Source organism: Silene latifolia, chromosome 2, assembly GCF_048544455.1.
Source record: "Silene latifolia isolate original U9 population chromosome 2, ASM4854445v1, whole genome shotgun sequence".
NCBI lineage: Eukaryota > Viridiplantae > Streptophyta > Magnoliopsida > Caryophyllales > Caryophyllaceae > Silene > Silene latifolia.
The window spans coordinates 193,674,501-193,702,281 of record NC_133527.1 but is presented as its reverse complement, the minus strand read 5'-3'; the positions used below and the strand labels follow the sequence as shown (position 1 = coordinate 193,702,281).

Sequence of the window (27,781 nt, the reverse complement as noted above, 5' to 3'; positions counted from 1 at the left end):
ATACCCATTTCATTTATTTACACTTTAGTAATTTATACTTCACTTTAGTGCATTTGCTACTTTGTGTCTCTCCTCAATCTCATGCATGTTCATCTCCGTCTCTTTGAGGTTCGCTTGTTCTGATCTGAATTCTGATTGCTATTCTATATTTCTATTCACTTCCATCTCTGACCTGCAATTTTATACTTTGTTCAAATTAATCTGTTATGTCATTTTCGAGTTTTTCTTGTTGATCATTAATTATGTCTTGGTAATTATCTTGACGTGATTGTGATTTTGACCTGTTTTAATATTAAGACGGATACTTTTATCTTGAGGAAGACTAATTGCGTAATTAAACTATTTCACACACTGTAGTACGGTCTTATTCTATATTTAGGGGTAATTTAATATTTTAATTATCCGCTTGTATGGTATGTGTTGGGGAAGAGGGATGTAAAGGGGCGTCTTAAAATAAACGTGGACCTTTTTTCTTGGATTTATTAATACTGCAGTCAACTGTTTTGGGTAGTGCAATGTGGACCTCGAACTAATTAAGCATCCATGTAAACTTAATACAGTATCATTCTGTACAAGTTAACAAATTCCTAATCACCAATTCTTGTTCAAGACCGTCTTAAGTTAAGACGGCTCTCACACAGTCACACCCGACTAAAAATGAGGGCGGAAATAAAAAGGGTTGTGACTTGTGAGAGGTGTTAAGTTAAGACAGTCTTAAGCAAGACTGACTTGTTTCCCAATCCTTTCACCCGAAATTTTAGGCAGTCAAGATTTAAGAGTTCTGAATGGAAACTCAATTTACAGTTTATTAAACAATTACAAGTAGCATATATTAGAAAACTAGGTTATAAACTCAAAGTCCTTGTTGATTTCTGACAAGAGTAGTATACTAATAATATTGCAATGACTCAATGACTACCTGTAGTTGGCTTCATTCCGAAAACTTGTACATTTGTGTTACTCGATATACAAATACGTCTACAAAGACATTAATATTGGTCGACTATTTAATCCGAACACTGAAAGCTTGTGAGTTGTGACTAGTTAGGAGGGCAGAAAGTAACAACATATCTAGGAGCTCTACATCTATTAAGACTAGATACATCATCATAGGCATAAGTATAAGCCTTAGGACAAATAGCCTTAAACAACTTAGCAAACACTGTTGGCTTACAAGTTTTTGGGTCAGAATAGTTTCCAGTGCAACAATACTTATCAGACTGCATTGCCAAACAAGCACTCTTACACCCAACAACTTGGTTCCCCTTTTTCACTTCCAATGCTGAAGGGCAGCAGACATTCAAATCAGCATCACAACTCGCCACACCGCATCCAATCCCGCCTCCAACTGGCTTCATTGAGACTGGCAGGTTGAACCCGTCGACCAGGCTGACATCATAGTAATGCAGAGGGGAAGCAGGGGCACCGAATGTCATTTCAACAACTGTGGCTGGTGGGGATCCACTTGTTCCCCTACACTTGAGTTGTCCGGCACAATCACCGGTTTGGCATTCGCCTTTTCCTTCGTTGTCGAAGTTGCAGCCTTGTCTGCCCCATAGCCTACCCGACCATTTGTCCGGAAGGTCGAGGACTACTTCCTCACCACTGTTTAGAAGGAACCCCCCATCTTTCGGGTTTTCTTTACCCGGGTTTCCTAGTATTGCAGGCCACAGTTCACCATTACAGTTGTTAACTACTATCAGTTGAACTGCACCTGCACCTGCAAAGTTAAGAGTACAAATTATTGTTTTCTTAGTTTCAGTTTTATGAATTATGATGCAGGATAATTAACATTGTAGTGAAAGAATGCATGTAAAATTAAATACCTGTTAAAGTGATGGAAACCAGTAGAGAAATGAAACATGCAAAAACCCGTAAAGTTGCCATGGATTTTGCTGAGTGATTTGGTTAGTCTGAATACTCAGTTTTTATAGAGGATCTTACCTCCTCGAACTTAATGGTTAAGCCAAGACATCTTTGGAACCTCATACTTTATGATAGTTAATCCTCAGAGGGCAATGCTAGAAAGTAGAAAGAGATTTTGTTGGATATATATATAGAAAGAATGCTTTGTTACATAAAGGGAATATATACATTGCTTGTATAACAGGTTTCTGAATAAATCATCAGCCTTTTCATCCTAAGAAAATAATTAATAGTACTGAAGAAAGGAGAGACATTTCTTAAACCTGATGTTGTATGCTTAGGTAAAGTGAAATAAAATGATTAGCAATAATATATCCAGTTTGTTTGTAAATAAGCACAATGGAGATAAAGGAGTAAAGTGGTTAAGGTTGCTTCTTAGACGAGTTATACGATTCATTATGATAAAATGATTGCCACTTTCTTCTTGGATTTATTATTAATATTCATTATGATAAACTTAATACAGTATCACTCTGTACAAGTTAACAAATTACTAATCACCAATTCTTGTTTAAGACCGTTTTAAGTTAAGACGGCTCTCACAGAGTCACACCCGATTAAAAATGAGGGTGGAAATAAAAAGAGGTTGTGAGAGGTGTTAAGTTAAGACAGTATTAAGCAAGACCGAGTCTACGCTGTTTTTTTATTGTAGGGGCGATGTAGATGCCACAACTTGTCAGGTTTGCGTACAGTTAGCTGCCGTGAGAATAACAAATGTCTGTAAATTCTGTAAAGAAGGGATTGTCTGGTTTGAGGAATGTTCGTTGAGATATGCCAGCCGAACTATTTTCTCTATTTATGATGAATATCCTAATAATTTATAGTACAATAATACTGATATTGTGACCGAATATCATCTTGATCTGTATAAACAGATATTTGATAGCACAATGGATGATGTCATAAGTCAGGCCCGCCCTTAAGCTGGAGCCAGCGACTACAGATAGCTATTGACACGGCCAAAGGTCCGAGATACATCTACATTTCATTTTTGTTTTTCCCTCAATTACCCCTTATGATATACTCTCAATCCAAAGAAGCCCTTAATCACAGTGTTGATCTCGTGTATGTTTTGTTGTTTTTCTGTTGTAGGATTGTGTTACCTGCACGATCATTGCAGCCCGCCTATAGCTCACAGAGATGTGAAACCTGCAAATATACGCCTCCATGAAACAAATGAAAAACTCCAGGCCAAGGTGGCAGATTTTGGCTACTCTAAAATCTTTCCTGAAGGTTTTACGACTGTGGAAACAAGGGTCATATATACCCCTGGGTACGTTGCTCCTGAGTAAGTCCCTGGCCACTACGTCAAGGTCTGTTATAATTTAATTGATTTTACACGGATCTGAGTAAGACGTTCTTAAATCACCCCTATACCGAAGTACTTAACTTGTTCTACATAATACATTCAGGGAGTTGTAGGACATCGTCTATCTCAGACGTTAGATTAATGAGTCCCAACAGCTTCGGGGACTATTTCAGTCTTTCAGATTCTGTTTCAGGGGATTAAGAAGCTCAAGAAAATCTAGGGAGTTGCTGCAGAACTTCTGCCTCAAAGATAATAATGAGTCTATAGTTTCGATTATTTTTTCAGCTAATCAAGAATTAAATCTGGCTGCCCATAGTCTGTAAATCAAGTATATCAGGTCTGAACCTAAAACTACTGAATTATTATTCGCTTATGTTATAAGTTTGAACTTTTAACCAACTAATCCAATACTTAACATGTATAGATATTTTGATACTTGTGAAATTTGTATAGATACTTTTAAGTTTCTACTGAAATTTTTGGTTGACGTGATGACGTCTTGGGAATTATATTGTCATGTTGATGTGTAAATTGATCATCCGCTTTTATGTGTCAGGGAAGTGTTCGCTGTACTGCCTTTGAGTTATCGGACCAAGCCATTATGGTAGTCTGTTAAATCATCATTTTGGAATACAACACAATCTAAATCATTTTGGAATTAAGGATCTGTTATGTTAGAATTAGGAGAAATCATCATGTTAGTCTATTAGATCATCATCATCATGATTGCTGTTGACGGAATTATGAAGGCTTTGAACAGATGTTAAATTCTACAAACGGGCCTGAGCTACGTCCAAAGAACCAATTGGACCATGCGCGGAATGAAGTGATCAAGCTCTCATCTTTTCTTAATACAGGACACTCACCTGTGGCGGCATTCATGAGAGTCAAAGCTTTTAATCACAACAGATCAACCAATTCCAGAATGTAATGGTTGAGTTTGCTTTCAGTGGTTGTTAGCTGGTCAGTCGGTTCACTAGAAAAAGGTACAGGAAACTATTACTATTTCAGTACAGAACTCAGACTATGTCAATGTCTTTTTACTCTTATACCAGTTCTCTATGACCAGTTGTTGAGACCGGGTTCTGTTGATCATGGCTTCCATTTATAAGTTTTGAATAGTACTATTTTAAGTACAGAATATAAACAATTACAAGTAGCATATTATAATGCTAGAAGAAGTCTTTGCTGATTGCTGATAACACCACAAATAATATTACAATTACCAATTCTTGTTGCTTAATTCCGAAAATTTTTAAGCTACTTGATATGCATACAAACTGGTCTAAAAACATTTCTGATCAAAGCTCGCTAACTGATCTCTATTTCTGCTGCTATGAATCAAACTATGATGCTCCATATCCGTATTTTGTCTCATTGGTCAATCACAAAAATAGTGCTTCTAGTACTCATGCCTTCCCTGTTAAAATCATCTATATTTGTCGCAGCTTCCTTGGGCGAGCCTCAGTACATGAACCACATCTGCAACCAGATCTTCTCCTATGTTTCAGGCAGCCAGTTTGAAGTAAATCTGAATCAGGCAAGGATCTCATGATTTTCTCATTTTCTTGTAGTGTATACGCCGGTTGGTTCAAGAAGGAGACCGTATGCATGGATACAACGCTGTCAAATATCTTATGGCCGTTGTTGAAATAAGTATAGCATCCAAGCTGGATCACTAACCATACTAGTCAGTTAGCTAAACTCTAACTAACTTATATTGAGCTAACTATAGTTAGTTAGTTTGTTAGATTGTATATATATACATAACTACCTACTGATGTAACAACAACTTTTGATCAATACAATAACCACTTTATTTACTCTTGGTTTCTTCTTCCTTATGCAAGCTTAAGTCAATCATTAATGGAGGTTATCAATATTACATGTTCATATGGTATCAATCGCCCAAGGTATCACGATCTTCCTCCTACTTGATTACGATCTTGCGAAATGTTACTACAATTGCTATTTCAATTGTCTACATTTGCTGTTTCTTGATCAAATTCTTCTTCGATTAATTTCGCTTCCGCCATTTTTCGCTACTTTCTTCTGCAATTTGATACTCAAATTGTTGTTTCTTGATCGCTGTCACGCATCTTCTCTGTTAATTCATTTTCGTTCATTTTTCCTGTTTCTGCAATTGTTCATTGTTATTCATTGATTCAATCAGTTGCAGTGACTGCTTTCGATCTTCATTTTTCTGGTAATTTGTTGTTCAAATTGTTTGTATGCTCATTTCACCTTCCGTTTACTTCACACATTCAAAAACACCTAAAAATTAGGGTTTCGCGTTTTCTTACAGTTAATTCTTTCTGCAAATTCATACATCTTCTTTACAAATCCTCTTTCACATTCACCATGCCTGATTCACAAACAAATTCCGCATCTTCTGGTTCTATTGATGTGTATGAAGATCCTTTATCACTTACAAACAACGATCAACCTAATCTCAAGTTGACTGATACTCTGTTTGATGGGACTGGATTTCTTACTTGGAAACGTGATGTTCTCATCGCCCTGGCTTCTAAGAATAAGGACGGTTTCATCACTGGTACCTGTCCTCGCCCTCCCAAAACTAACAAGACATATCATCTTTGGTCAAGATGTGACATGTTAGTTCTTCAATGGATTAAGTATTCTATGGACAAGAAACTCAGGGAGAATTTTGTGTATGTAACTTCCTCTAAGGATCTGTGGACTGAGTTAGTAGAGAGGTATGGTCAGATGAATGGCATAGAGTTATATCAACTCAAAAGAAACCTCACCAGTATATCTCAGGATAACTTGCCCATAGTTGATTACTATGGCACATTGAAGAGGACTTGGGAGGAGATTGATGACTTAGATCCTTTGCCTTTGTGCACATGTGGCGCCATGGACTCTTGCACTTGTGGTCTTTTCAAGAGAATTCTGGACAGAGAAGCTCACTCCAAACTGATTCAGCTGTTAATGGGACTGAACAGCACATATGAGAGTGTCAAAGAACATGTTCTTACCATGGAGCTCATGCCTACAATCAATAGGGTCTTAGGGTTGCTACAGAAGGTTGAGAAACAAAAACAGGTCTCTGATGCTACAGAGAATGTGCCTGAAGCTAATGCATATAACAGTCATACTGCTTCCTTTCCTAAGGCAGGGGTCGTAGACTCTACCTTCAAGAAGCAAAGGACTGATGAGGTGGATGAAAGACCTCAGAAAAAGTGTGCTCATTGCAACAAGAAAGGACATTTAGTTGAAGACTGTTATCAACTCCAGACTTGCACTTTCTGCAACATACTTGGCCACATTCGTGAGCACTGCTACAAGCTCAAAAAGTTGATGGCAGCAAAGCACAAAGCTGAGAGAGGAGGCTACAACAAGAGGGGAAGAGGTGGATATAGCAGGGGAGCCAACAATGCTAATGCATATAACAGGGGAGCCAACAACACTAACTCTTCATACTATGATGATGAGTTCGATGACTCTGAGTTAACTCCTCTACAGGATACACCACAAACTCCTCAGTCGTTGAATAGGGCCTCTACCTCAACTGTTGATCAAGATGAACTTGTTGATGCAATCACTGTTAAGGTTTTGAAGAATATTTCTCAGAGATTTCCTTCTTATACTTCTGGAACAGCAAATGCTTCACAATCTGTGAACTTCTCAGGTATGTCTGATTATACACATGCTTATGCTGTTCAAGATTTCTCACATGCATCTAGTTGGATTGTTGACACCGGTGCTTCAGATCATATGACCTCTAATATACACTTGTTGCATGATATCATACCCCTAGACAGACCTATTACTGTTGTTTTACCTGATGGAACTTTTAAATTGGTGCATAAGATAGGGACAATGCAACTGACAAAGCATATTACACTAAAACATGTGTTTATTGTGCCTGGTTTTAGACAAAATCTTCTATCTGTAGGGTCTTTATTGCAAAACACTAATATGCGAGTCATTTTCTTTCCTACTGAATGTTGGTTCCAGGACCCTTCAAGTAAGAAAATACTAGCTACAGGAAGAAAGCATGCAGGCCTATACAGACTATCTCAAGCTTTGGAATATAAGAATAATAGTTTGCATAATTCCAGTAGTTTAAATAAACATGTTCAGTCAAATAGTTGTATGAAGGACATAGATCTATACTTGTTGCACCAAAGACTTGGTCATACTTCTATGGACAAATTGAAACATGTATCTGGTATGCAATTTGTAATGGAAATAAATCTTTTGACTGTCAAATTTGTCTTCTATCTAAACATCATGCATTACCATTCCATAGAAGTGATTCTTATGCTTCTCATAAATTTGATTTGGTACACATGGATGTCTGGGGTCCTTATAAAGTTAGTACAATGACTGGTGCTAAGTCTTTCTTGACTATAGTAGATGATCATACAAGATCTACCTGGACCTATCTAATTCAGACTAAGAAGCAAGTACCACATCTCATTAAAGACTTTCTCATACATGTGGAAAACCAATTTGATGGGAAAATTAAGACTGTCAGGACTGACAATGGGACTGAGTTCATACAAGAACCCTGCAAACTGATGTTTGCTGAAAGGGGCATTATACACCAAACTAGTATTGCAGGAACACCCCAACAGAATGCTAGAGTTGAAAGAAAACACAGGCATCTGTTGGAGACTGCAAGAGCTTTAAAAATACAGTCCAACATCCCTTTAAAATTCTGGGGTGAGTGCTTGCTTACTGCTACTTACCTGATAAACAAAATGCCTATAGCTAAGCTTGATTGGAAATCCCCCCATGAAATGTTGTTTGAGGAACCTCCACCTTATGATGAGCTAAGGGTTTTTGGCTCTTTGTGCTTTGCCACTGTTCCTGCAAAACTAAGAGATAAACTAGGTTATAGGGCTAGGAGATGTGTCTTCCTAGGGTATCCCTATGGAAAGAAGGGGTACAAACTCTATGACTTAGATAAACGTACTACTTTTACAAGTAGAGATGTAATATTCAAGGAAAGCATTTTTCCTTATAGACATACTCAGTTGCTTGATAATCTGACACAGCAACCTGAGCATATGCTTGTTTCTCCTAATATCACAGAGGGTACAAATCACAGGTCTTTTACTGAAGCACTTAATCATGCCGATGATTTAGATCTGAATACCCATTCTGACATACCTATGACTCCTAATAACATCAATAGTACTACAGAGCAACAACACATCACTACTAATGATGTTGATACCTCTGAACTCAATACAGAAACTGATATTAACAGTTTCACTCAGGATAATTCCTGTATGCCATCAGGTTCTGATAAAAATAGACATTCTGAAATAGTACAGAATGCAACCCAACCTGATAATAATACAGTTGGGAAATCAGACAGGCAAAGGAGGCCTTCCACCTTGCTTACTGATTTTTACTGTCCAAAATTGACTAGAAAAGGTCATACTAGCCTACATGCTAGTGTTCTTAGTGAGCTGCCAATGTTTGATAGTTCATACTTGGCCTCTTTGAACAATGTTTTCCTCACCACTGAACCCACTCATTTTGAGCAAGCTAGCCACGATGAAAGGTGGGTGGAAGCCATGAACAAAGAACTGGCTGCTTTGGAATCCAATCAGACTTGGATAATGACAAGTTTACCTAAGAATAAGAAAGCAATAGGGTGCAAATGGATCTATAAGATCAAGCACAAAGCTGATGGGACAGTTGAAAGATTCAAGGCAAGACTTGTAGCAAAGGGTTATACTCAAGTCAAGGACCTAGACTACAATCATACTTTCTCACCTGTTGCTAAGTTAGCAACAGTTAGAACTCTCATAGCCTTAGCCTCATCCAAGAACTGCCACTTTGCATCACCGATATAAACAATGCATTTCTACATGGTTTCATTGATGAAGAAGTCTACATGACCCCTCCTCAAGGATATAATGTTCCTAAACCAGGACAAGTTTGCAAATTGCAAAGATCTCTATATGGATTGAAGCAAGCTTCAAGACAATGGAATATAGAGCTCACTAAGTATCTTCTCAGTTTGGGATTTCTGCAGTCTAAGCAAGATTACTCACTATTCACTAGGAAGAACATAAGAACAGGATCATTCTTGGTAGCTTTGGTCTATGTAGATGATGTTCTCCTAACAGGGGATAGTCAAAATGAGATTCAGGAAGTAAAAGCAGGACTGGATAAAACATTCACAATCAAAGACCTTGGACTCATGAGATATTTCTTGGGGTTAGAAGTTGCCAGGAATGAGTCAGGAATCACTATCAATCAGAGGAAATATACATTAGACATCATTAAAGATCTGGGAATGGAGGACTGTACTGAGACCAGTTTTCCTCTCCCAAAGGGACTGAAATTAAGTACAGATCAGGGAGAGCTACTGCATCAACCAGAAACATACAGAAGATTAGTTGGGAAACTTTTATACCTCAATCTGAGCAGACCAGATATCTCTTATGCTGTTCAGCATCTTAGCCAATTCCTTACACAGCCCAGAAAACCACACCTGCAGGCAGCAACACATGTGGTTAAATATTTGAGGCATACTGTTAATGCAGGACTTTTCTATCCAGCAAACAGTTCTTTAACACTCAAGGCATACTGTGATGCAGACTGGGGACAGTGCGTTTTTAGCTGCAGATCCTTGAGTGGCTATTGCGTATTCTTAGGGAACTCCTTAATATCATGGAAAACAAAGAAACAAAAAACAGTCAGTAAAAGTTCTACAGAGGCAGAGTACAGGTGTATGTCATATACTGCCAGTGAGCTAGTTTGGCTTGATAGGTTATTACATGATTTGGGAGTACAAATACCTAGACCCATAGTGATGAACTGTGACAACAAGGCAGCACAGCACATAGCTGAGAACCCAGTCTTTCACGAAAGGACAAAGCACCTTGACATAGATTGTCACTATGTTAGAGAGAGGCTGCAAGAAGGATTTCGATCCACCAAACATGTCAAGTCAAATCTGCAGATAGCTGACATAATGACAAAACCACTGGGAACACAGCAGCATAGTTTTCTGTCTGATTTGTTAGGGATGAAGTTTTTAAACCCTGTTCAAGCTTGAAGGGGGAGTCTGAATATTCCTGTCCAGCTTGAAGGGGGAGTGTTGAAATAAGTATAGCATCCAAGCTGGATCACTAACCATACTAGTCAGTTAGCTAAACTCTAACTAACTTATATTGAGCTAACTATAGTTAGTTAGTTTGTTAGATTGTATATATATACATAACTACCTACTGATGTAACAACAACTTTTGATCAATACAATAACCACTTTATTTACTCTTGGTTTCTTCTTCCTTATGCAAGCTTAAGTCAATCATTAATGGAGGTTATCAATATTACATGTTCATAGCCGTAATTGCTGTTGTAATAAGAACAGTTTATGAACTCAAGAAGGGAACACCCTGGATGGTGATGGCCTTGGTTAGCTCCGCTATGGCAGTAGCATATAACACATACTGGGATCTGGTAGTTGACTGGGGTCTTCTCCGGCGAAATTCCAAGAACTTTTACTTGAGAGACAGACTTTTGGTTTCACACAAGAGCGTATACTACATTGCTATGGTGATTTACTGTTAACAATCAATAATGGGATTATTCACAGGTCATCAACGTTCTTCTGAGAGCTACCTGGCTGCAGTATGTTCTAGAGTTTAGAGTCAACGGCCTGCGCAAAACCGCCTTTTCAACAACAATTTCCTGTCTGGAAATTATACGTCGTGGCATGTGGAACTTTTTCAGGTACATCGTCTCCAATATAATTACTCCAGAAAATTTAGGATTTACTGATCGTTGCCATCTATGAGACTCATTTGTTATTGAATTGTCAGGTTGGAAAATGAGCACCTGAACAATGTCGGAAAATTTAGAGCTTTCAGATCGGTACCATTGCCATTCAACTATCATGGTCAAGATGACGATGATGATGATGATGACGAAGAAGAAAAAGATGACTGAACATTTCATACACATGATCTTATGTCTTAACAAGTTACTTAACTCGTAATACTCTAATTGTAACAAGAGAACTTTGTACAAAAAAACGAGTTAACCATTTGGTACTTGCCGTCTAATATCATTTTGTTCTTATTTTTCGGGTGCTATAACTTTCAATGCTAGGTTTTTCTCCCCTCGAAACCTTTTTGCCTATATTAGGAAATATATCCATATATTATTGTTAGCTATATTTACGGGATTATATGCGATATTATTGTTATGGAATATCGTATAATATTTGATACGATTGCATTGTAACCAATATATAAGGCGAATTGCCAAAGCTAATGAAATCATCCTTTCCCCTCATATCGTCGTAACATGGTATCAGAGCATTCCTTTTCTCACACAAAAACCCTAACCTAATTTTTCTTTCCTTCTCTTCCATCACGAAGATCCTCAAACACGCCGCTATGGCTGGCGATGACATACCCGAATCAAACCCCAAAATTGATCCTCTTAGTCCTTACTATCTCGGTTCACACGATGTTCCGGGTGCAAAAATATCAAACGTTGTTCTTCGTCGTGACAATTACGACGCCTGGCAAACCTCTATGACCTTTTCCCTAAAATCCCGCCGCAAATTCGGTTTTATCGATGGGTCTAGCAAGAAACCCACTACTGCCTTCGAACTCGAAAATTGGATCGTTGTTAATTGCACCTTAGTGCAATGGATCAGAAACATGATTGATGAAACCCTACTTGACAATATCTCTTATGTTGATGATGCATCCGTTTTATGGGCCGAAATCAAAGCTCAATTCGCTGTCATTGACGGCACGATGATTCATAGTCTCAAGACACAATTGCACAACTGCAAGCAGATCAAAGGCATGGATGTTACATCCTACTATGGCAAACTCAAGTCTCTGTGGGACACTATTATCGTTCACGAGCCGCCGTTTGCTTGTCGGTGTGGTAAATGCGAGTGCAACATCGGTGCGGCTGCTCTAAAACGATTGGACAATGAAAGATTGTATCAATTCTTCATGGGTCTCGACTCCACCCTTTACGGTAATATCCGCTCTTCTCAGTTTCAAATTGATTCACTTCCGACTCTTAGTCGCGCATACAATCTTGTCTTACAAGAGGAACGACTCAAAACCGAGTCACAACCCGATGTTTCTGAGGTGGCTATTTTTGCCACGCCGTCCAACGCCCTTGACTGGCGTGCTCTTAGGGATAAGGAGCGAGGTGAGCGCCGCTCTCTATTTTGCTCTCACTGTGAAACCCGTGGTCATGAGGTGCCCAAGTGTTTTTTTAAAACAAATCGCTTTCCTGACTGGTGGGGTGACAGACCTCGAACTTTAGCTGAATATCGTCGCTCTCGTCTCAATGGCTCTCGTGGTTCTAGCTCGTCTCATGCTGGAGCCTCGAATTCTGGTCCGACAAATGCAGGCCGTGGGTCTGATTCTGATGCAGGCCGCGGTACAGAGACTACTGTCCATGCTAATGCCGTTCTCACGGGTGCTAATGCTCACTCTTTGCTTGCTTCCGATCGTTTAAGCGGTATGTATAACTGGATTATTGACACAGGTGCTTCCAACCATGTCACCGGCACTCTATCGTGTTTGGAGAATCAAATACTAATACCGGGCAGAACCGTTGGTTTACCCAGTCACTATGTCGTGGCAACTGTCATGGGATCGATTTTTATAAATGAGTCTCTAACATTGCGTGATGTCTTATTTGTCCCGTCTTTAACCTGCAATTTAATGTCCGTATCTCAGCTTACTAAGGACAACTCTTATTGTTTTGAATTCACCAGACATTCTTGTCTTATTCAGGACCTTTCTTCGAGGAAGACGATTGGAGCCGGTAAGCTGCGGGATGGACTGTTTTGGATTTGTGGGGAGCTGCGGCCAACGGCGGCATACACGGTCACCGGGCAGGAGAGTTTTGATCTTTGGCATCGGCGTCTCGGTCATCCGTCGGATAAAGTGGTCAAGGCTATTCCCTCCTTTACTAGTTTAAATTGCAATAAAGACATTATTTGTGATGCTTGTCATTTAGCTAAGCATCATCACAACAGTTTTCATTTGAATAATAAACGTGCATCGGATTTGTTTGAATTAATTCACTGCGACTTATGGGGGTCGTACCGTATTGCTTCATCTTGTGGTGCTAGATACTTTCTCACTATTGTGGATGACTACTCCCGTGCAACATGGGTTTATTTATTGCTAGATAAAACTGAGGTCACTGACATGTTCATAAGCTTCCTTAATATGGTTCAAACCCAATTTTCTAAACAAGTCAAAACTGTGTGGAGTGACAATGGCACGGAATTCAATGCCATGGGCGGTTACTTTTTTTCGAATGGGATCAAGTTTGAAACTTCTTGTGTTGGCACGCCCCAACAAAATGGACGTGTCGAACACGTAAACATCAACATATTTTGAATGTGGCTCGGGCACTTCGTTTTCAAGCTAATTTACCAAAATCTTTTTGGGGCGAATGCGTCTTATCAGCTGTTTATTTGATTAATAGGACTCCGTCTCCTCTAATTAATAACTTGACCCCATATGAATGTCTTTACGGTGTCGCTCCTTCTTACTCCAATTTACGTGTGTTTAGGTGTCTCTCATATGCCCACAATCAATATACAAAAGGTGACAAATTTGAAAGTAGGAGCCGTAAAAGCATTTTCGTTGGCTATCCGAATAACAAGAAGGGTTGGAAATTGTATGACCTTGAGACGGAAACTTTTTACGTCTCCCGTGATGTTATTTTTTATGAGACGGTCTTTCCATTTGCTGCTGCTTCGTCACAACCGGACCCTTCACCGCCTGTTTCCTCTTTTTCGGATCCTATTGATGAGCCCTTTAATGGCAATGACGAAACTAGCACTACTACGGATGCCATAACCGAAACTCCAGGCTCTACGGATGACCCTACGGATGACCCAGGCCCATCAGGTGACCCAAGCCCAACGAGTTCCGATTCTGCTCTCGACCCAAATACCGAGTCTCAACCTGAAATGGGTCGCGGCCAACGTATGAAATTTCCCAATTCTCGTCTTAGTGGTTATGTTCTCGGTAAAGCAAACAGTCCATCCGCGTCCTCTGCTGCTCACGGCTCTTCTTCGTCTTCCTCAGGTACCCCTTACTCTCTTGCTAATTACTTTGATTGTCATTCCTTCTCTGCTTCGCACCGTGAATTTCTTGCAGCTGTTACAGCCGGCGTTGAACCACCTTCTTTTAAGGAAGCAATACATGACGATGGCTGGTGTGACGCTATGAAACAGGAGATTGATGCTCTTGAACGTAATCATACATGGGAATTGGCTGACTTACCCACAGGTAAGAAGGCTCTTGGGTGCCGCTGGGTGTACAAAATTAAGTATAAATCCGATGGTACCGTTGAGCGCTTGAAAGCTCGCCTTGTTGTCTTTGGAAATCATCAGGTGGAAGGACTTGACTATGGAGAAACATTTGCTCCCGTAGTCAAGATGGGTACAATTCGCACTTTCCCGGCTGTTGCTGCAATTAATAAATGGGAACTCCATCAAATGGACGTCCAGAACGCGTTCTTACATGGTGATCTGCATGAATAAGTCTATATGAGGCTTCCTCCTGGCTTTAGTCGTGGCAAAGAAGGGGAAGTGTGTCGACTGAAAAAGTCCCTAGGTGCGAATTAATAAATGGGAACTCCCCTAGGTGTTGGTTCGCTAAACTCACCTCGGCTCTTAAAATATACGGTTTTCATCATTCCTATTCTGACTACTCTCTATTTTCTTACTTGCAAGGCGAAGTCCGTTTATTTGTTCTCATCTATGTAGACGACATAGTCATTGCAGGTAATGATTCTTCCACTGTTGCAAAATTCAAGACGTATTTGGAGAACTGTTTTCATATGAAAGACTTAGGGCCTCTGAAATACTTTCTTGGCCTCGAAGTTGCTTGAAGTGCCGAGGGTCTTTACATCTCTCAAAGGAAGTACGCTCTTGATCTCTGAAACAGGTCTTCTCGGATCCAAGCCCCCTATCACACCAATTGAACAACATCACAAATTGGATGCGGCAACAAGCGATGTGCTCAAAGATGCCGAGCCTTATAGGCGCCTGGTTGGACGCTTAGTCTATTTGTCGGTAACACGTCCTGACTTATCCTACGCCGTTCATATTTTGTCTTGCTTCATGCATCATCCGCACGAGGAACATATGTCTGCGGCTTTGCGTGTTGTTCGGTACCTTAAAGGAAGTCCGGGTCAAGGAATTTTGTTACGTGCAGACAGTGACCTCACACTTTCGGGTTGGTGTGATTCTGCTTGGGGCGGATGCTCACTTACTCGGCGCTCTTTTACTGGTTGGTATATATTTCTTGGTGGCTCTCCTATTTCGTGGAAAACACGAAAGCAGTCCACTGTTTCCCTCTCTTCCGCTGAGGCCGAATATCGTGCTATGGCCAATATAGTTTGTGAATTGAAGTGGCTCAAGAGACTTCTCCTCAATCTGGGCGTCAATTTGTCTCGCCCCATTGACGTTTTTACTGACAGTCAGTCGGCTCTTGGTATTGCTCGTAATCCCGTTTTCCATGAGCGCACGAAACATATTGAGATCGACTGCCATTTTGTTCGTGACACGATTACGGAGGGGTTAATTTCTCCAACTCACGTTTCTACCACGCATCAACTTGTGGATATTCTTACCAAAGCATTGGGCGCACCGCAATTTCTTGGTCTTCTCCGCAAGCTGGGCACTCTCAATCTACATGCTCCAGCTTGAGGGGGGTATTAGGAAATATATCCATATATTATTGTTAGCTATATTTACGGGATTATATGCGATATTATTGTTATATAATATCGTATAATATTTGATACGATTGCATTGTAACCAATATATAAGGCGATGAAATGCTAAAAAAACTGCTCCTAGGGTTTCGCCTATGGAGATTTCGGTCTAGGCTCGTCTTTGCTCTTTCCTTCATCTCTTTGGGGCTCTTTCCATCCGTTTCGACGTGAGGATTCTTCTGGTGATAACGGTTTTGTCTCTTTCTTGTTTTATCGTTCTTTTTTTAGTTTTCTTGTATCGTTTTGGCCTGTTACGCATTAGGTTCGGTGATGAACCCTAATCGACGTGCGGGAAAGGAGGTTATGGGATGCGATAGTGGTGATGCTGGTGGTATCTTTGAGTGGGAACCGGGGGAAGGAAGGGAACAACAAAAACATAACCTAACCCTAGTGGGGAAACTATGGACGGCGAAAGGGGTTAATGCTAAGGCGGTGATTGATACTATGACCAAAATATGGAGCCCAACGAAGCCGATTATAGGGAATATTGTTGATGCGAAGGAGAAACTCTTTGTCTTCAAATTCCCCGATATCCGTGAGAAGGAGAAAGTGTTGGAAGGCCAGCCCTGGCACTTCGACAAAGCGGCGTGGTGTTTTAATGAACCCAACGAAAACGGTAAGATGACGGATGTGCCACTGTTTCATCTACCTATATGGGTTCGTATTTATGATTTGCCTATCAGCGGGAGGAGCAATGAAAGCAATATTCAGCGGCTATGTGGACAATTGGGGACTTTTGTGGCGAAAGGAGAGGACGAGGGTGATGGTGTGGATAGGGCCATAAGGATACGGGTGCTTCATGATGTTCGACAGGCAGTGAAAGCATCGGTCGGCATTAAAATGCGTGGAGGGGAGGTAGTTCGGTTTGATGTAAAGTACGAAAGGCTTCCCAATTTCTGCTATGGGTGTGGCTTGATGGGACATGGAGAACGTGATTGTGATGAGGGTCCGTATGAAGAACACGAGCTGCAGTTTGGGGATTGGCTGCGCGCTTCTCCGAGGAAGATAATGAAGGTTGCGGGTTCGGTTCCTTTAAAAGCTGCTAGGGACTTAAGCTCTATCTTTGACGCGGAGAAGAGAAAGAAATAAGAACTGGATATTGAGGTTATGATTAATAAATTACAAAATATTGCGGTCTCGCTGAAACATAAGAAAGCTCAAATTCGTGATGAAGGAAGAGAAGGTGAGAGTGTTGTGAGGAATGGAAGTGGAGAACAGGTGCGGGAGGGGGAGGATTTGTTGATGTCCTCTACGGCTGCTGAGCAGGACACGGGGGATAAGGGAGTAGAAATTGTGACAGGAGTAGAGGAGCTGAGTAGAGAGGTTTCTGGGTGCGACAGAGGGAGGCAAATGCATCCGCATGGTGGCAAGTGGACGAGAATCCCGCGTATTGAGGTGAGGGAGGGGGGAAGATCGAATACTAATGAGAGTGGGGAGGAACAGGGATCAAAAAGGAGAAGGGAGGAGATGGTGGATGATGAGGAGGGTGCGGCGAAGAGACTTCATATTGACATGGATGTGTGTTCATCTGAGGCGGTGGTTGAGGACACTCAACCCCGCCGGGCCCAATGAGTTTTTTGAGCCTTAACTGCAGGGGTTTGGGCAACCCGGCTGCGGTAGGCGGTCTATGTAACTTACTCCGAAAGGAGGCCCCGGGTTTTGTTTTCCTGTGCGAGACAAAACTTCGTAGTACAGAATTGCACAAACTTAGGAGGAGATTAGCTGAGTACGAAGGGTACGCCGTTGATTGTGTGGGAAAGTCTGGGGGGTTAGCGTTATTGTGGAGAAAGCCTTATGTGTGTTCGATTCTTTCTGCGACGGTGCATTACATTGACGCGGAGATTGGAGAAGGGGAGGAAAAATGGCGGGTGACAGGTTTTTACGGGTGGCCGGCGGTTCAAGATCGCCATTTATCGTGGCAGCAGCTGAGAATTCTTGCATCCACATCTCCTTTGCCTTGGTTGTGCCTAGGGGATTTTAACGAAATTCTTTATTCTACTGAGATGAAAGGGGGCTCGCGTATGCAGAGACAGATGAATAATTTCCGGGATGCAGTTGATGAGTGTGGCCTAAGGGATCTCCCATATGAGGGGTACGCTTTTACGTTCGACAATGGCCAAGCAGGAGATGCAAATCGTCAATGTAGGTTGGACCGAGCCATGGTTAGTGGGGGGTGGTCGGACAAATTCCCATATGCCAAGCTGCTTCATCTTGATAGGGAGTGGTCTGATCACGCACCTATTAAGGTTCTCTTTAATGGGCGTGGGGAGCTGGAGGGGAGGGCCCCTAAGAGGTTTCGCTTCGAACAAATTTGGGTAGGACAAGATGGGTGTGAAGAGGCAGTCAAGAGAGCTTGGGAGGTGGATGATGGGGAGCTCCTTAATTCCTTGCAGCGATGTGCGAGTGAGCTGAAGGAATGGAAGGGAGTGACGATTGGAAAGGTTATGCGTGACTTACAAAAGAAACGCAAGAGATTGAAATCCTTGAACGAGGGCAGGCGGTCAGCGAGAGAGGTCGAGGAGAGGCGTAAGATTGTTCATGAAATCGCGGATTTACTCAGACAAGAAGAGACCTTTTGGCGACAAAGATCTAGAGCCTTATGGCTACGTGATGGCGATAGAAATACGAAGTTCTTTCACCAAAAAGCAAGTCAAAGAAAGGAGAAAAATAATATTGCTAAACTCATCGATGAGAGGGGCCGAGTGGTGAGCGATAAGCAAGGGATGGCGGCTTGTGCAGTTCGTTATTTTCGGGGATTGTTCACATCTGACCAACCGGAAAATTTCGAGGATCTGCTCATAGGTGTGGAGGGGCGAGTGACGGAAGCCATGAATGAGGGGTTACGAGAAGAGTATCGTGGAGATGAAGTAGTAGAAGCGTTAAGCCAGATGCATCCTCTTAAAGCTCCAGGCCTCGACGGTATGAATGGTCTTTTTTATCAAACTTATTGGCATATCGTGGGACCTGCTGTGACCCGTTGTGTACTGAATATTCTCAATGGAGCGCCGTTCCCGGAAGGTATGAATGAAACGAATATTGTCTTAATACCTAAGAAAAAGGCACCGGATAAAATGCAAGACTTCCGTCCAATTAGTTTGTGCAATGTGGCCTACAAATTAGTTGCGAAGGTACTTGCGAATAGGCTGAAGAGATTTCTGGGGAATATTGTTTCGGAGAACCAAAGCGCCTTTACCCCGGGTCGCCTTATTACGGACAACATCCTTGTGGCTTTTGAACTTTTCCATTATATGAAGAATTCACGGAGTAATGGGGGACATATGGCGCTCAAGTTAGATATGGCTAAGGCATATGACAGGGTAGAGTGGCGGTTCTTGGAGGCGGTTTTGCGGAGTATGGGTTTCGATGGGAGGTGGGTTGATCGTGTGATGAGTTGCGTGACGACGGTCTCCTATAGAGTTTCGGTGAATGGGTCACTGTCTGAGAATTTTGTACCGGAACGAGGTATTCGCCAAGGGGACCCCTTATCCCCTTACCTCTTTATTCTTTGCGCGGAGGTCTTGTCGAGTATGATTCGGAGGAGTGTTGAAGCTGGGACCATTAGAGGGATTAGGGTGGCTGCTCAAGCACCGGTTGTTTCCCATCTTTTATTTGCAGACGATAGTATCATCTTCACGCGAGCTAAGGAGGAGGAAGCGATGGTTGTTCGTGATATACTGCGTGACTATGAACGGGCATCCGGACAGCAGGTAAGCCTCGACAAAACAACTATCTCTTTTAGTCGGGGCACTTCCAATGGCAGGCGGGCACGGGTCTTGGGAGTTTTACAGGTTCGGGAAGTTCGGGAACAGGAGCGGTACCTTGGTCTTCCTACGGTCGTAGGGAGGTCGAAACAGGAGCTCTCCAAATTAATTCGGGATAAAATTAGTAAGCGGTTACAGGGATGGCGGGGTAAGCTGCTCAGTAAAGCGGGGAAGGAGATACTCATAAAGGCTATAGGCCAAGCAGTTCCAACTTTCGCGATGAGTGTTTTTAGGTTGCCGGCTAATTTCTGTAACGAACTACGCTCACTTGTTTCGAATTTTTGGTGGGGCACGGATAATGGCCGAAGGAAGATACCGTGGGTGGCATGGTATAAAATGTGTCGGCCTAAATATCAGGGTGGTATGGGTTTTCGTGACTTCCATAAATTCAACCTGGCTCTCTTGGGTAAGCAAGCTTGGAGATTGATGACGGAGGATAGCTGCTTAATGGTGCGGGTTCTTAAGGGGAAATACTTTGGTGGGAGGGACTTTATGAATGCCGAACTTGGGACTAATCCTAGCTATACATGGCGAGGAATATGGGAGGCTAAGGAGGTGATCCGTTTAGGAGCAAGAAGGCGGATAGGAGATGGCTTGAGCACACGGGTGTGGAGTGACCCGTGGGTCCCTGGCACGAGTTCTATGCGCATAATTTCACCACGTGGTATTGCTGTGGATGAGGAGATGAAAGTGGCCGAGCTGTTTAAAGTCGATGGGCAAGGATGGGACCCGGATAAGGTAAACAATCTGTTCCTTCCTTTTGAAAGTGTTCGAATTTTACAGATTTGCCTTAGTGATACTAGACCGTCTGATGATTGGTGTTGGGAGCCGGAGAAGTATGGAGAATACTCTGTGAGGTCAGCTTATCGGCTTTTGGTGGAGGAGAATCAAAGAGAGGAGGCGGGTCAGTCGGCCTTTGAGAAGGAGAAATGGCTTTGGGGTAAGATTTGGAAAACACCAGTCTTGCCGCGAGTCAAAGTGTTCTTTTGGCAGCTATGCAACGATGCTATAGCTACTCGAAAGAATATAGCAGCCCGTATGGATTTGACGGATAATTCTTGCCCTCGCTGTGAGAACTGTGTGGAGACTTGTCTCCATGTGGTTCGGGATTGTGGGTGGGTGGAAGGTATTTGGGAGGAGCTGGGAGTGGACGTCCTACAGGGGTCGGGATGTGGAGAGGTGAGGGAGTGGGCTGAGGCCGTCTTTAGAGGCTCGGATATGAGGGAGTGTGGAGTCTTTATGACGGGGTGCTGGGCAATCTGGGAGAAGCGAAACAAGGTTCTCTTTGATGAAGGTGAATGGCGAGGTGACGAGGTCATTAGGAGGACGAGGGAGATTTTATGGGAGATGGAAGGTGCTATAGAGGGAAGGGAGAAGGGAGGGGGGAGGAAGGTACAGGAGGATGGCGGGGGACGGTGGGAAAGACCAGGTGCGGGGTGGTGTAAAATTAATGTTGATGCGGGGGTGGCGGAGGGCATGGGGACGGGAATAGGAGTGGTATGTCGGGATGAGTCGGGTAGCGTGCAGTGGGGGGTGGCTGTTCAAGAGGAGCGTGTGGTTTCCTCGGAGGTTGCTGAAGCGCTAGCGATTCTACAAGGTCTTAAAGAAGCCAAGCTCGCTGGAATTCCTTTTGTCGTGCTCGAGAGTGACTGCCAAGGGGTGATCGAAGATTTGAAGAACCAACGGTCGGGAAGAAGTGAATTGTTTTTAATTTATCAGGATATTTTTCATCTTTGTACTTCGTTTAGTTCGATTTCTTTTACCTTTGTTCGTAGAAACTTCAATAGGGTAGCACATGGTCTTGCTCATTCTTTGCCATGGGTTACTGGTAGGCGTAGATGGACTACGGACTTCCCGGATTGGTTGTTATCTTTGGTTTGCGATGATTTGAAAGAAAGGAATTAACCCTTATGGGTTTTTATCAAAAAAAAAATAAAAAAAATATATAAGGCGAATTGCCAAAGCTAATGAAATCATCCTTTCTCCTCATATCGTCGTAACAGCCTATGAGTTGCGATACTTGCAATTATTCCTAGGACGGTAGATTATATCACCTTGTCATATGATGATGCTTGAAAATATTTAGAGTATATAATATGCAACTTAATCTATTTACTTTTAACTTGGTAAATTGGTAATGTAAACCATTAACCAATGTACTGACCACTATTTGTGATAAATCACTAGACGGGCAGGGTGTCTGTGATAAATCTGGAACACATTGGTCAAATATGATATATATAAATGTGTTGTGTTCATATTAATCAACTGAGTCGTTGTAGTATAGTGGTAAGTATTCCTGCCTGTCACGCGCGTGACACGGGTTCGATCCCCGACAACGGCGTTTTTTTTTTCCTTTTTGGACTCCTCTCACTGACGTCCATCTTGCGAGGGGTGTATTAACCATATCTCTTCCATATATTCCGAATCTTCGCATATCAAGAAAATCCCGTCACAAGCAGCAACATATCATATGCAATATACAGTATAATTGTATACTCTCTTTATCACAAAAATATCTTGTAATTATAGGAACTATATTCTTGTACAAGACTCCACCTTAACCTAACCTTGCTGTAGAAATTGTATATATACCCTAGCTATCTCTTGTAATCATATACATTTATTCTATAACATTTCTCATCTCTTATATGGACGATGAATCTTCATCCAGTCCAATAGGTGCTCCCAATTCTGCTTAGTATATGCACATTGAAAAAACAAATGATGATGGGATTCATCACTAGCCTTGCATAACAGTAGTAGCCAATTTTTGTTATGCAGCAAGAGTAGCAGTAACTCTATGTGCAGGAAGAATAATGGGGGTTAGTTAGAGCTTTGGACCAAGTTGTAACAGCACCAATAGGTCGGAATTCCGTGTATGCAGCAGCTATATTAAATTTTCCTCCTTTGACACATTATTGTAAGAAGATCTGAGCTGCATCTACAGTGCCAAACCTTTGAAACCAATAATATCGAACAGTACAGGATTCCTTTAAAGCTGTCAGAGAACCTATCTGCAGTATGAACAGTCCAAATATTACTGTCATTTAAAGCATAAGACCTATGCCATCAAGGCCAAAGCCCAATTATTATTATTATTATTATTATTATTATTATTATTATTATTATTAGGAAAAATGGCAAAATACTACCTATTAAAGTTCGGAATTTTTATTTTACTACATAATATGCTTAATTATGCAAACTACTACCTACAAAGTTGCAAATATACCCAACGTACTACCCATCCGACCGAAAACACAACTTAAAGTACCAAACGTACCTCAGATTGGCTGAGTTCCACTTTTTGTTTATGTTTGCATTAGATTTATACCCATATTACCCTTTATTAATATCCTTAATTAATCAAACCTTTCTCTCCCTCCATTATCATCTTTACTCAACCCACTTTTTCTCTCCTTCATTGAAGGTAAGCTTTCCCTCTATTAAATTCCTCCCACACAACCGATGCCAAACCTCAAACCTGTCTGTTTTCACCAGTTTTGTAGCCTTCTCCATTACAGAAACGAAATCAATGTCCCCTACAGACAGCCCAGGATCTAACATCACCCCCTCACCCACATATTCAGTCTATAATACCTCATACAAAGTGAAGGATGTGTATTTGATATCCCACAATCAACAATACACAAATGGGGGTGATTAATCAACAAAAAAAAAATGCCAGGTCTAAGCAAATGTGGTAATCCACTGGAGCCATGGCCAATACCAACTTACTCAGCTAATTCGATATCTATTTCATCAAATTCAACAAATCAGTAAATATAATTTAGGCGTTTAATTTACTTAGGGCATTTGGGCACACTTTTGGTGTGTTTTGTCTTGAGTTTGGCATATTTTCGCTGATATTTATGCGATTAATCATCAAGCAACGAAAACCCCAAAATATAACCGATAATGCTATCAATTATGAAATTAGGGTTTCAAATTTAAGACATTACCAAAAATAACAAGATAAACAGGTAAGAAATTGAAGTAGATGACTTGAATATATGATGGAAAGATGATCCAGGATGATGACGATGATGAAAAGGGCTGGATTTTGGTGATTGAAGGCTGTAATTTTTGTTTACAGTGATAGCTTATGTTGAAAGTTAAAAAAGACGAGTAAATGTGAGGGAGTAAGGTGGTTAATTGTTGGAGTGTGTTAAGTAAGGGTAGAATTGTCTTAACACAAGCTCAAGTGACTTACTAGTAGCAAACTCACATTTTCCGTCTAAGGAGTAGTAGAATCTATTTAGTTGTAGTGTTTTAGATAGTATTTTGCAAGAATAGGTATATTAGGTAGTAATTTAAAAATTTCAGACTTTAATAGGTAGTAGTATGCAATTCGCCCTTATTATTATTATTATTATTATTATTATTATTATTATTATTATTATTATTATTATTATTATTATTATTATTATTATTATTATTATTATTATTATTATTATTATTATTATTATTATTATTGCTTAAGCTTTGGAGACATTCAAAGATATATCTGGTATATTATTCAACTTATTTTATTTATCTTTTACTTAACTTGTCAATCCCTCAACTTTTGAGTTTTATTTGTCTTATTTTCATTGTTGTGTGCGACTATTTTAGGATGAAACTAAAGAGTATGGAGAAGTTACCAATTATGAGGTTGTTGAAAGAGCGGATTACAAGCAATATCATATGAATTTGGGAGTTGAAATGTATGACGGAACAAATAAGACGGTTTTTGCCGAAGTATGTCATTTTCCAAATAGCCAAACTGTTAATGTGTGCGATTTTGTTGATCCTCAAAGAACCGGAGATTACACCTATTGTACTACAGGTAAGGTGTTTCACCCACCAGGTAAAACATTTGGCACTACACCAGTAAAAGAGATAGTGTGTAGTTTCTGTAAACAGAAACTACCATGATGAGGTGATCAAGTCTCCAGTAGTTGATGATGTTATTAGTATATGAAAAATGACTGACTGATTTAAGTTATATAAAATATGAAATTGGTTATATAAAATATACATAGTGTAAAGTTTAAGGTCATATAAAAAGAGATTTTATATTGTAAACTTTCTAAAATAAAATAAGAAATTGATGAAGTTTTTTAGTAGTGGGTAGGGGGTAAAGAAAAGTCTTTTGGCTTCCTAGTTTTAAGGAGCAAATCAGAAGAGTTTGAAAAACTTAGCTTTTATATATAGAAGATGTTTAATGTCATGTTTAATATAGTTTTTAATCCAGATCCCAAATTTGCGATCGCACCAGGGCCCTAAGGGAAAAAAATGCTCGTATAAGAAAAAAAAAACTATTTATTAATCAATACGTATATTGTCATAATATATCGTCAAAGTATATATTTATTTTTATATATGACCACAATTTACCAAACTTTGCCACGGTATATTAGTATTTTGTTACGAATATTGCTACGTTTGTTAGTGTTTTGCAACGATTATTATTATTATTATTATTATTATTATTATTATTATTATTATTATTATTATTATTATTATTATTATTAGTTTAGTTTAGATCAGATCAATTCGGTTTAACCAATTTCAATCTAAAAAAACAGTATTTAAATCTTACAAAAATACATGTCCAATGTTTTCTTTATAGGCAATCAAGCAATCACTTTTGCATTTCTTTTACGAGGAGAACAATCATATTGCAAGTCCTAAAAGACAATATTAACATGGATTACTTTATGCCGTGCATTAAAGGTAGATCAAAGGTAGTTTTTAAAAAAATGTCCAAATAATCTTCCAGAACATTCCTACCTAACCCAAACATTCAACTTTGCACATCAGAAAAATAAAAATCCGTCAACATTCAACTTTCAAATCCCCAAATCTGATTCCTTAGTTTAGTCCAAAAAGGCGGCGGAAAATGAGGAAAACAATTGTCTTGGCTTGCAAAAAAATTAATGATGCCGTGTATGACTCTCTCTTTATCTACTCCATTGATTTTTATATGTAGATTTTATTATATTTTTTAAATTATTCCGTTTATTTTTCCTTCATTCGCATATATATTTTTATTTTTAATTTTTAATTTTTTTCAGAATCCAAGGTAAATCACCTTTGAAAATGATTTATCCCGTTCTATCGGTACCAACAATGAAAAGTGAGCTAATTCAGACGGCTATGGATCGGGTCTCAACATCTGGGTAAAAAATATTTTTTCAATTATTATTATTATTATTATTTTATTTTATTTTGTTGGGATTAAAGATTATGATCTCGTTTTATTCAGAGTTGTTTTAAAATTCGAGAAAAAGCTAGCGAAGTTTAAATTTCCCGATAAAGTTGGGCATACTCCGCTGCTTGTGATGCCGTTTGTGGCAAGGACAGCTGATGAGGTGGAGACTGAGAATAAAAATGGTTGTGTAGTGTTCACAATTAACTCTTCCGTAAACCCAGATGTCTTTTGTACGGCGTTAATTGTCCGCACGAATGACGGGCGTTTATGCTTTTCTCGCAACTTTTACGCGGTTCCTTACAAACCCCGCCGCCCGGATGGCATCGGTTATTCATCAACTGAAGTTTATGAGTTATGTTTTGGTAAATTTCTACCAATTTAGGGTTAAAGCGGTCTTAATGTTAGGTCTGTGTTATGATTTGTTCGTTTGTTGTATGCTGATTTGAATGCGCGACGTAAATAAATAACACAAGCGATTTTGGTGACGCGGAAAACCCAATTTGGGAAACAACCGCGGGGGGAGACGGAATCCCACCAAGATTTTCACTATAATTCGAGAGGAAGTACAGTTCGTGCGTTATGCTATGGAGGCTAGGGTATAATTCTTGTATTTTTCGATGATCTTTCTCCTTGGCATTGATGCCCCTTATATAGTGTAGCTCGATCAACTAGGGTTCCTTGCTTTTCTTCCAATTTATCCCTAATTTGACACAGAATAAGACTTTCCTCCATTGGATATGATAAGTGATAGAGTTTCCATATACTTCCTCCATACGGATCCAAAGCTCACGCCTTGTGCTGCACGCTGATGCTGCCACCCCAGCTCCTTGATGCCCTGCGTCCCACACTGCTTCCAGACTCGCTGCCCCAGACTAGCCCATATCCATATTTTGGGCCTAACAAGTTAGAAGGCATCGATTCGGCCCTTATTGAAGGGATCCGACTGGGATTCCACAAATTGGATGTGTTGGTTGCTAACGATTGTCAGAACGCTTTGAAGTTGTACCACAGTAAGACTCGTTTTAGGGGTCATCCAGGTTTTGAGTCCATGGATAGGGATTTGTCGGACACGAGGGATGTAGCTCTCACTAAGGTGATGTTTCGCATTGATCAACTCGTGAAAGAGTACAAGTCAGTTACAATTGGGAGGTGTAAAAGGGTTAAGACGGCCGTCGACGAACTGTCTAATTATGGTAGCGGACGAGGCTTGTTGAAATTTGAGAAATGTTTGGAATGGATTTACAAGTAACAGAAGAGGTTCCACATTCATGCTTATGAATTTATAAATGAGGTATACTCGTTACCGTTGTGTACATACATATACTCGTTATCGCCTATCGGTGTGTATATACATCCATGCTATCACTGTGTACATACATACTCGCTATTGTTCTGTACATACATCCTCCTTATCGTTGTGTACATACAGACTTGTTATCACACTATTTAATCTCTCTCAGAAATTTATATGTATTTAATTTGTAGTTTGCTCATTCCCATATTCTAAAAACTTATCTCTTATTAATTATCTTTAAAATGTTTTCATAAATATAATGACTCTTACAAATATATTTATCTTGAAGGATCTAATGGTCAATTTTTATACTTTTTGTTATTTAAACGCTAAAATGTAATATTGAAGGGTGAATACACATCATAATTTTTTTTTTTGAAATAAAGGATCAATTTATTAATAAATAGTCATACGACATCTACAACATGTGACAAATTTGAACGGATACAACTCGACTATAATTTTAAATTAGTTAATCTATCGCTTTCTAATGATAAAGTTTATTAATAATTCTT

At 40.2% G+C, this 27,781-nt stretch overlaps 4 protein-coding genes across 8 annotated transcripts; 3 read left to right on the top strand and 1 right to left on the bottom strand.

The window, feature by feature from the left end:
- The first annotated feature begins 18 nt into the window (after nucleotides 1–18).
- On the top strand, nucleotides 19–11,311 carry LOC141644136 (phosphate transporter PHO1 homolog 10-like). 4 transcript variants are annotated; one of them, XM_074453603.1, is made up of 8 exons: nucleotides 19–108; nucleotides 2,802–2,891; nucleotides 3,019–3,572; nucleotides 3,792–4,221; nucleotides 4,684–4,878; nucleotides 10,575–10,786; nucleotides 10,827–10,963; nucleotides 11,053–11,311. In XM_074453603.1, exons 6-8 carry the CDS (start codon nucleotides 10,631–10,633, stop codon nucleotides 11,177–11,179), a joined length of 420 nt encoding a protein of 139 aa, XP_074309704.1. In that variant the 5' UTR covers nucleotides 19–108; nucleotides 2,802–2,891; nucleotides 3,019–3,572; nucleotides 3,792–4,221; nucleotides 4,684–4,878; nucleotides 10,575–10,630; the 3' UTR covers nucleotides 11,180–11,311. The 4 variants fall into 4 exon arrangements, 2 of the variants coding, with proteins under 2 accessions (XP_074309704.1, XP_074309703.1); XM_074453602.1 differs by having other exon boundaries at nucleotides 3,019–4,221; XR_012543900.1 differs by lacking the exons at nucleotides 10,575–10,786; nucleotides 10,827–10,963; nucleotides 11,053–11,311 and having other exon boundaries at nucleotides 3,019–4,221; nucleotides 4,810–5,058.
- Nucleotides 870–2,111, bottom strand: LOC141644135 (thaumatin-like protein). Of its 2 annotated transcripts, none has more exons than XM_074453601.1 (2): nucleotides 1,827–2,111; nucleotides 870–1,714 (listed from the first exon to the last, which is right to left on the bottom strand). In XM_074453601.1, the coding sequence occupies exons 1-2, from the start codon at nucleotides 1,885–1,887 to the stop codon at nucleotides 1,041–1,043; spliced, it is 735 nt and encodes a 244-aa protein (XP_074309702.1). In that variant the 5' UTR covers nucleotides 1,888–2,111; the 3' UTR covers nucleotides 870–1,040. The 2 variants fall into 2 exon arrangements, with proteins under 2 accessions (XP_074309702.1, XP_074309701.1); XM_074453600.1 differs by having other exon boundaries at nucleotides 870–1,720; nucleotides 1,827–2,035.
- On the top strand, nucleotides 5,597–7,588 carry LOC141641876 (uncharacterized). The gene has a single exon (XM_074450519.1). It carries the CDS (start codon nucleotides 5,597–5,599, stop codon nucleotides 7,586–7,588), a length of 1,992 nt encoding a protein of 663 aa, XP_074306620.1.
- Nucleotides 11,312–16,282: 4,971 nt separating the features above from the next.
- LOC141641875 (uncharacterized) lies at nucleotides 16,283–17,101 on the top strand. Its single transcript, XM_074450517.1, has one exon. The coding sequence runs from the start codon at nucleotides 16,283–16,285 to the stop codon at nucleotides 17,099–17,101; it is 819 nt and encodes a 272-aa protein (XP_074306618.1).
- The last annotated feature ends 10,680 nt before the right edge of the window (nucleotides 17,102–27,781 follow it).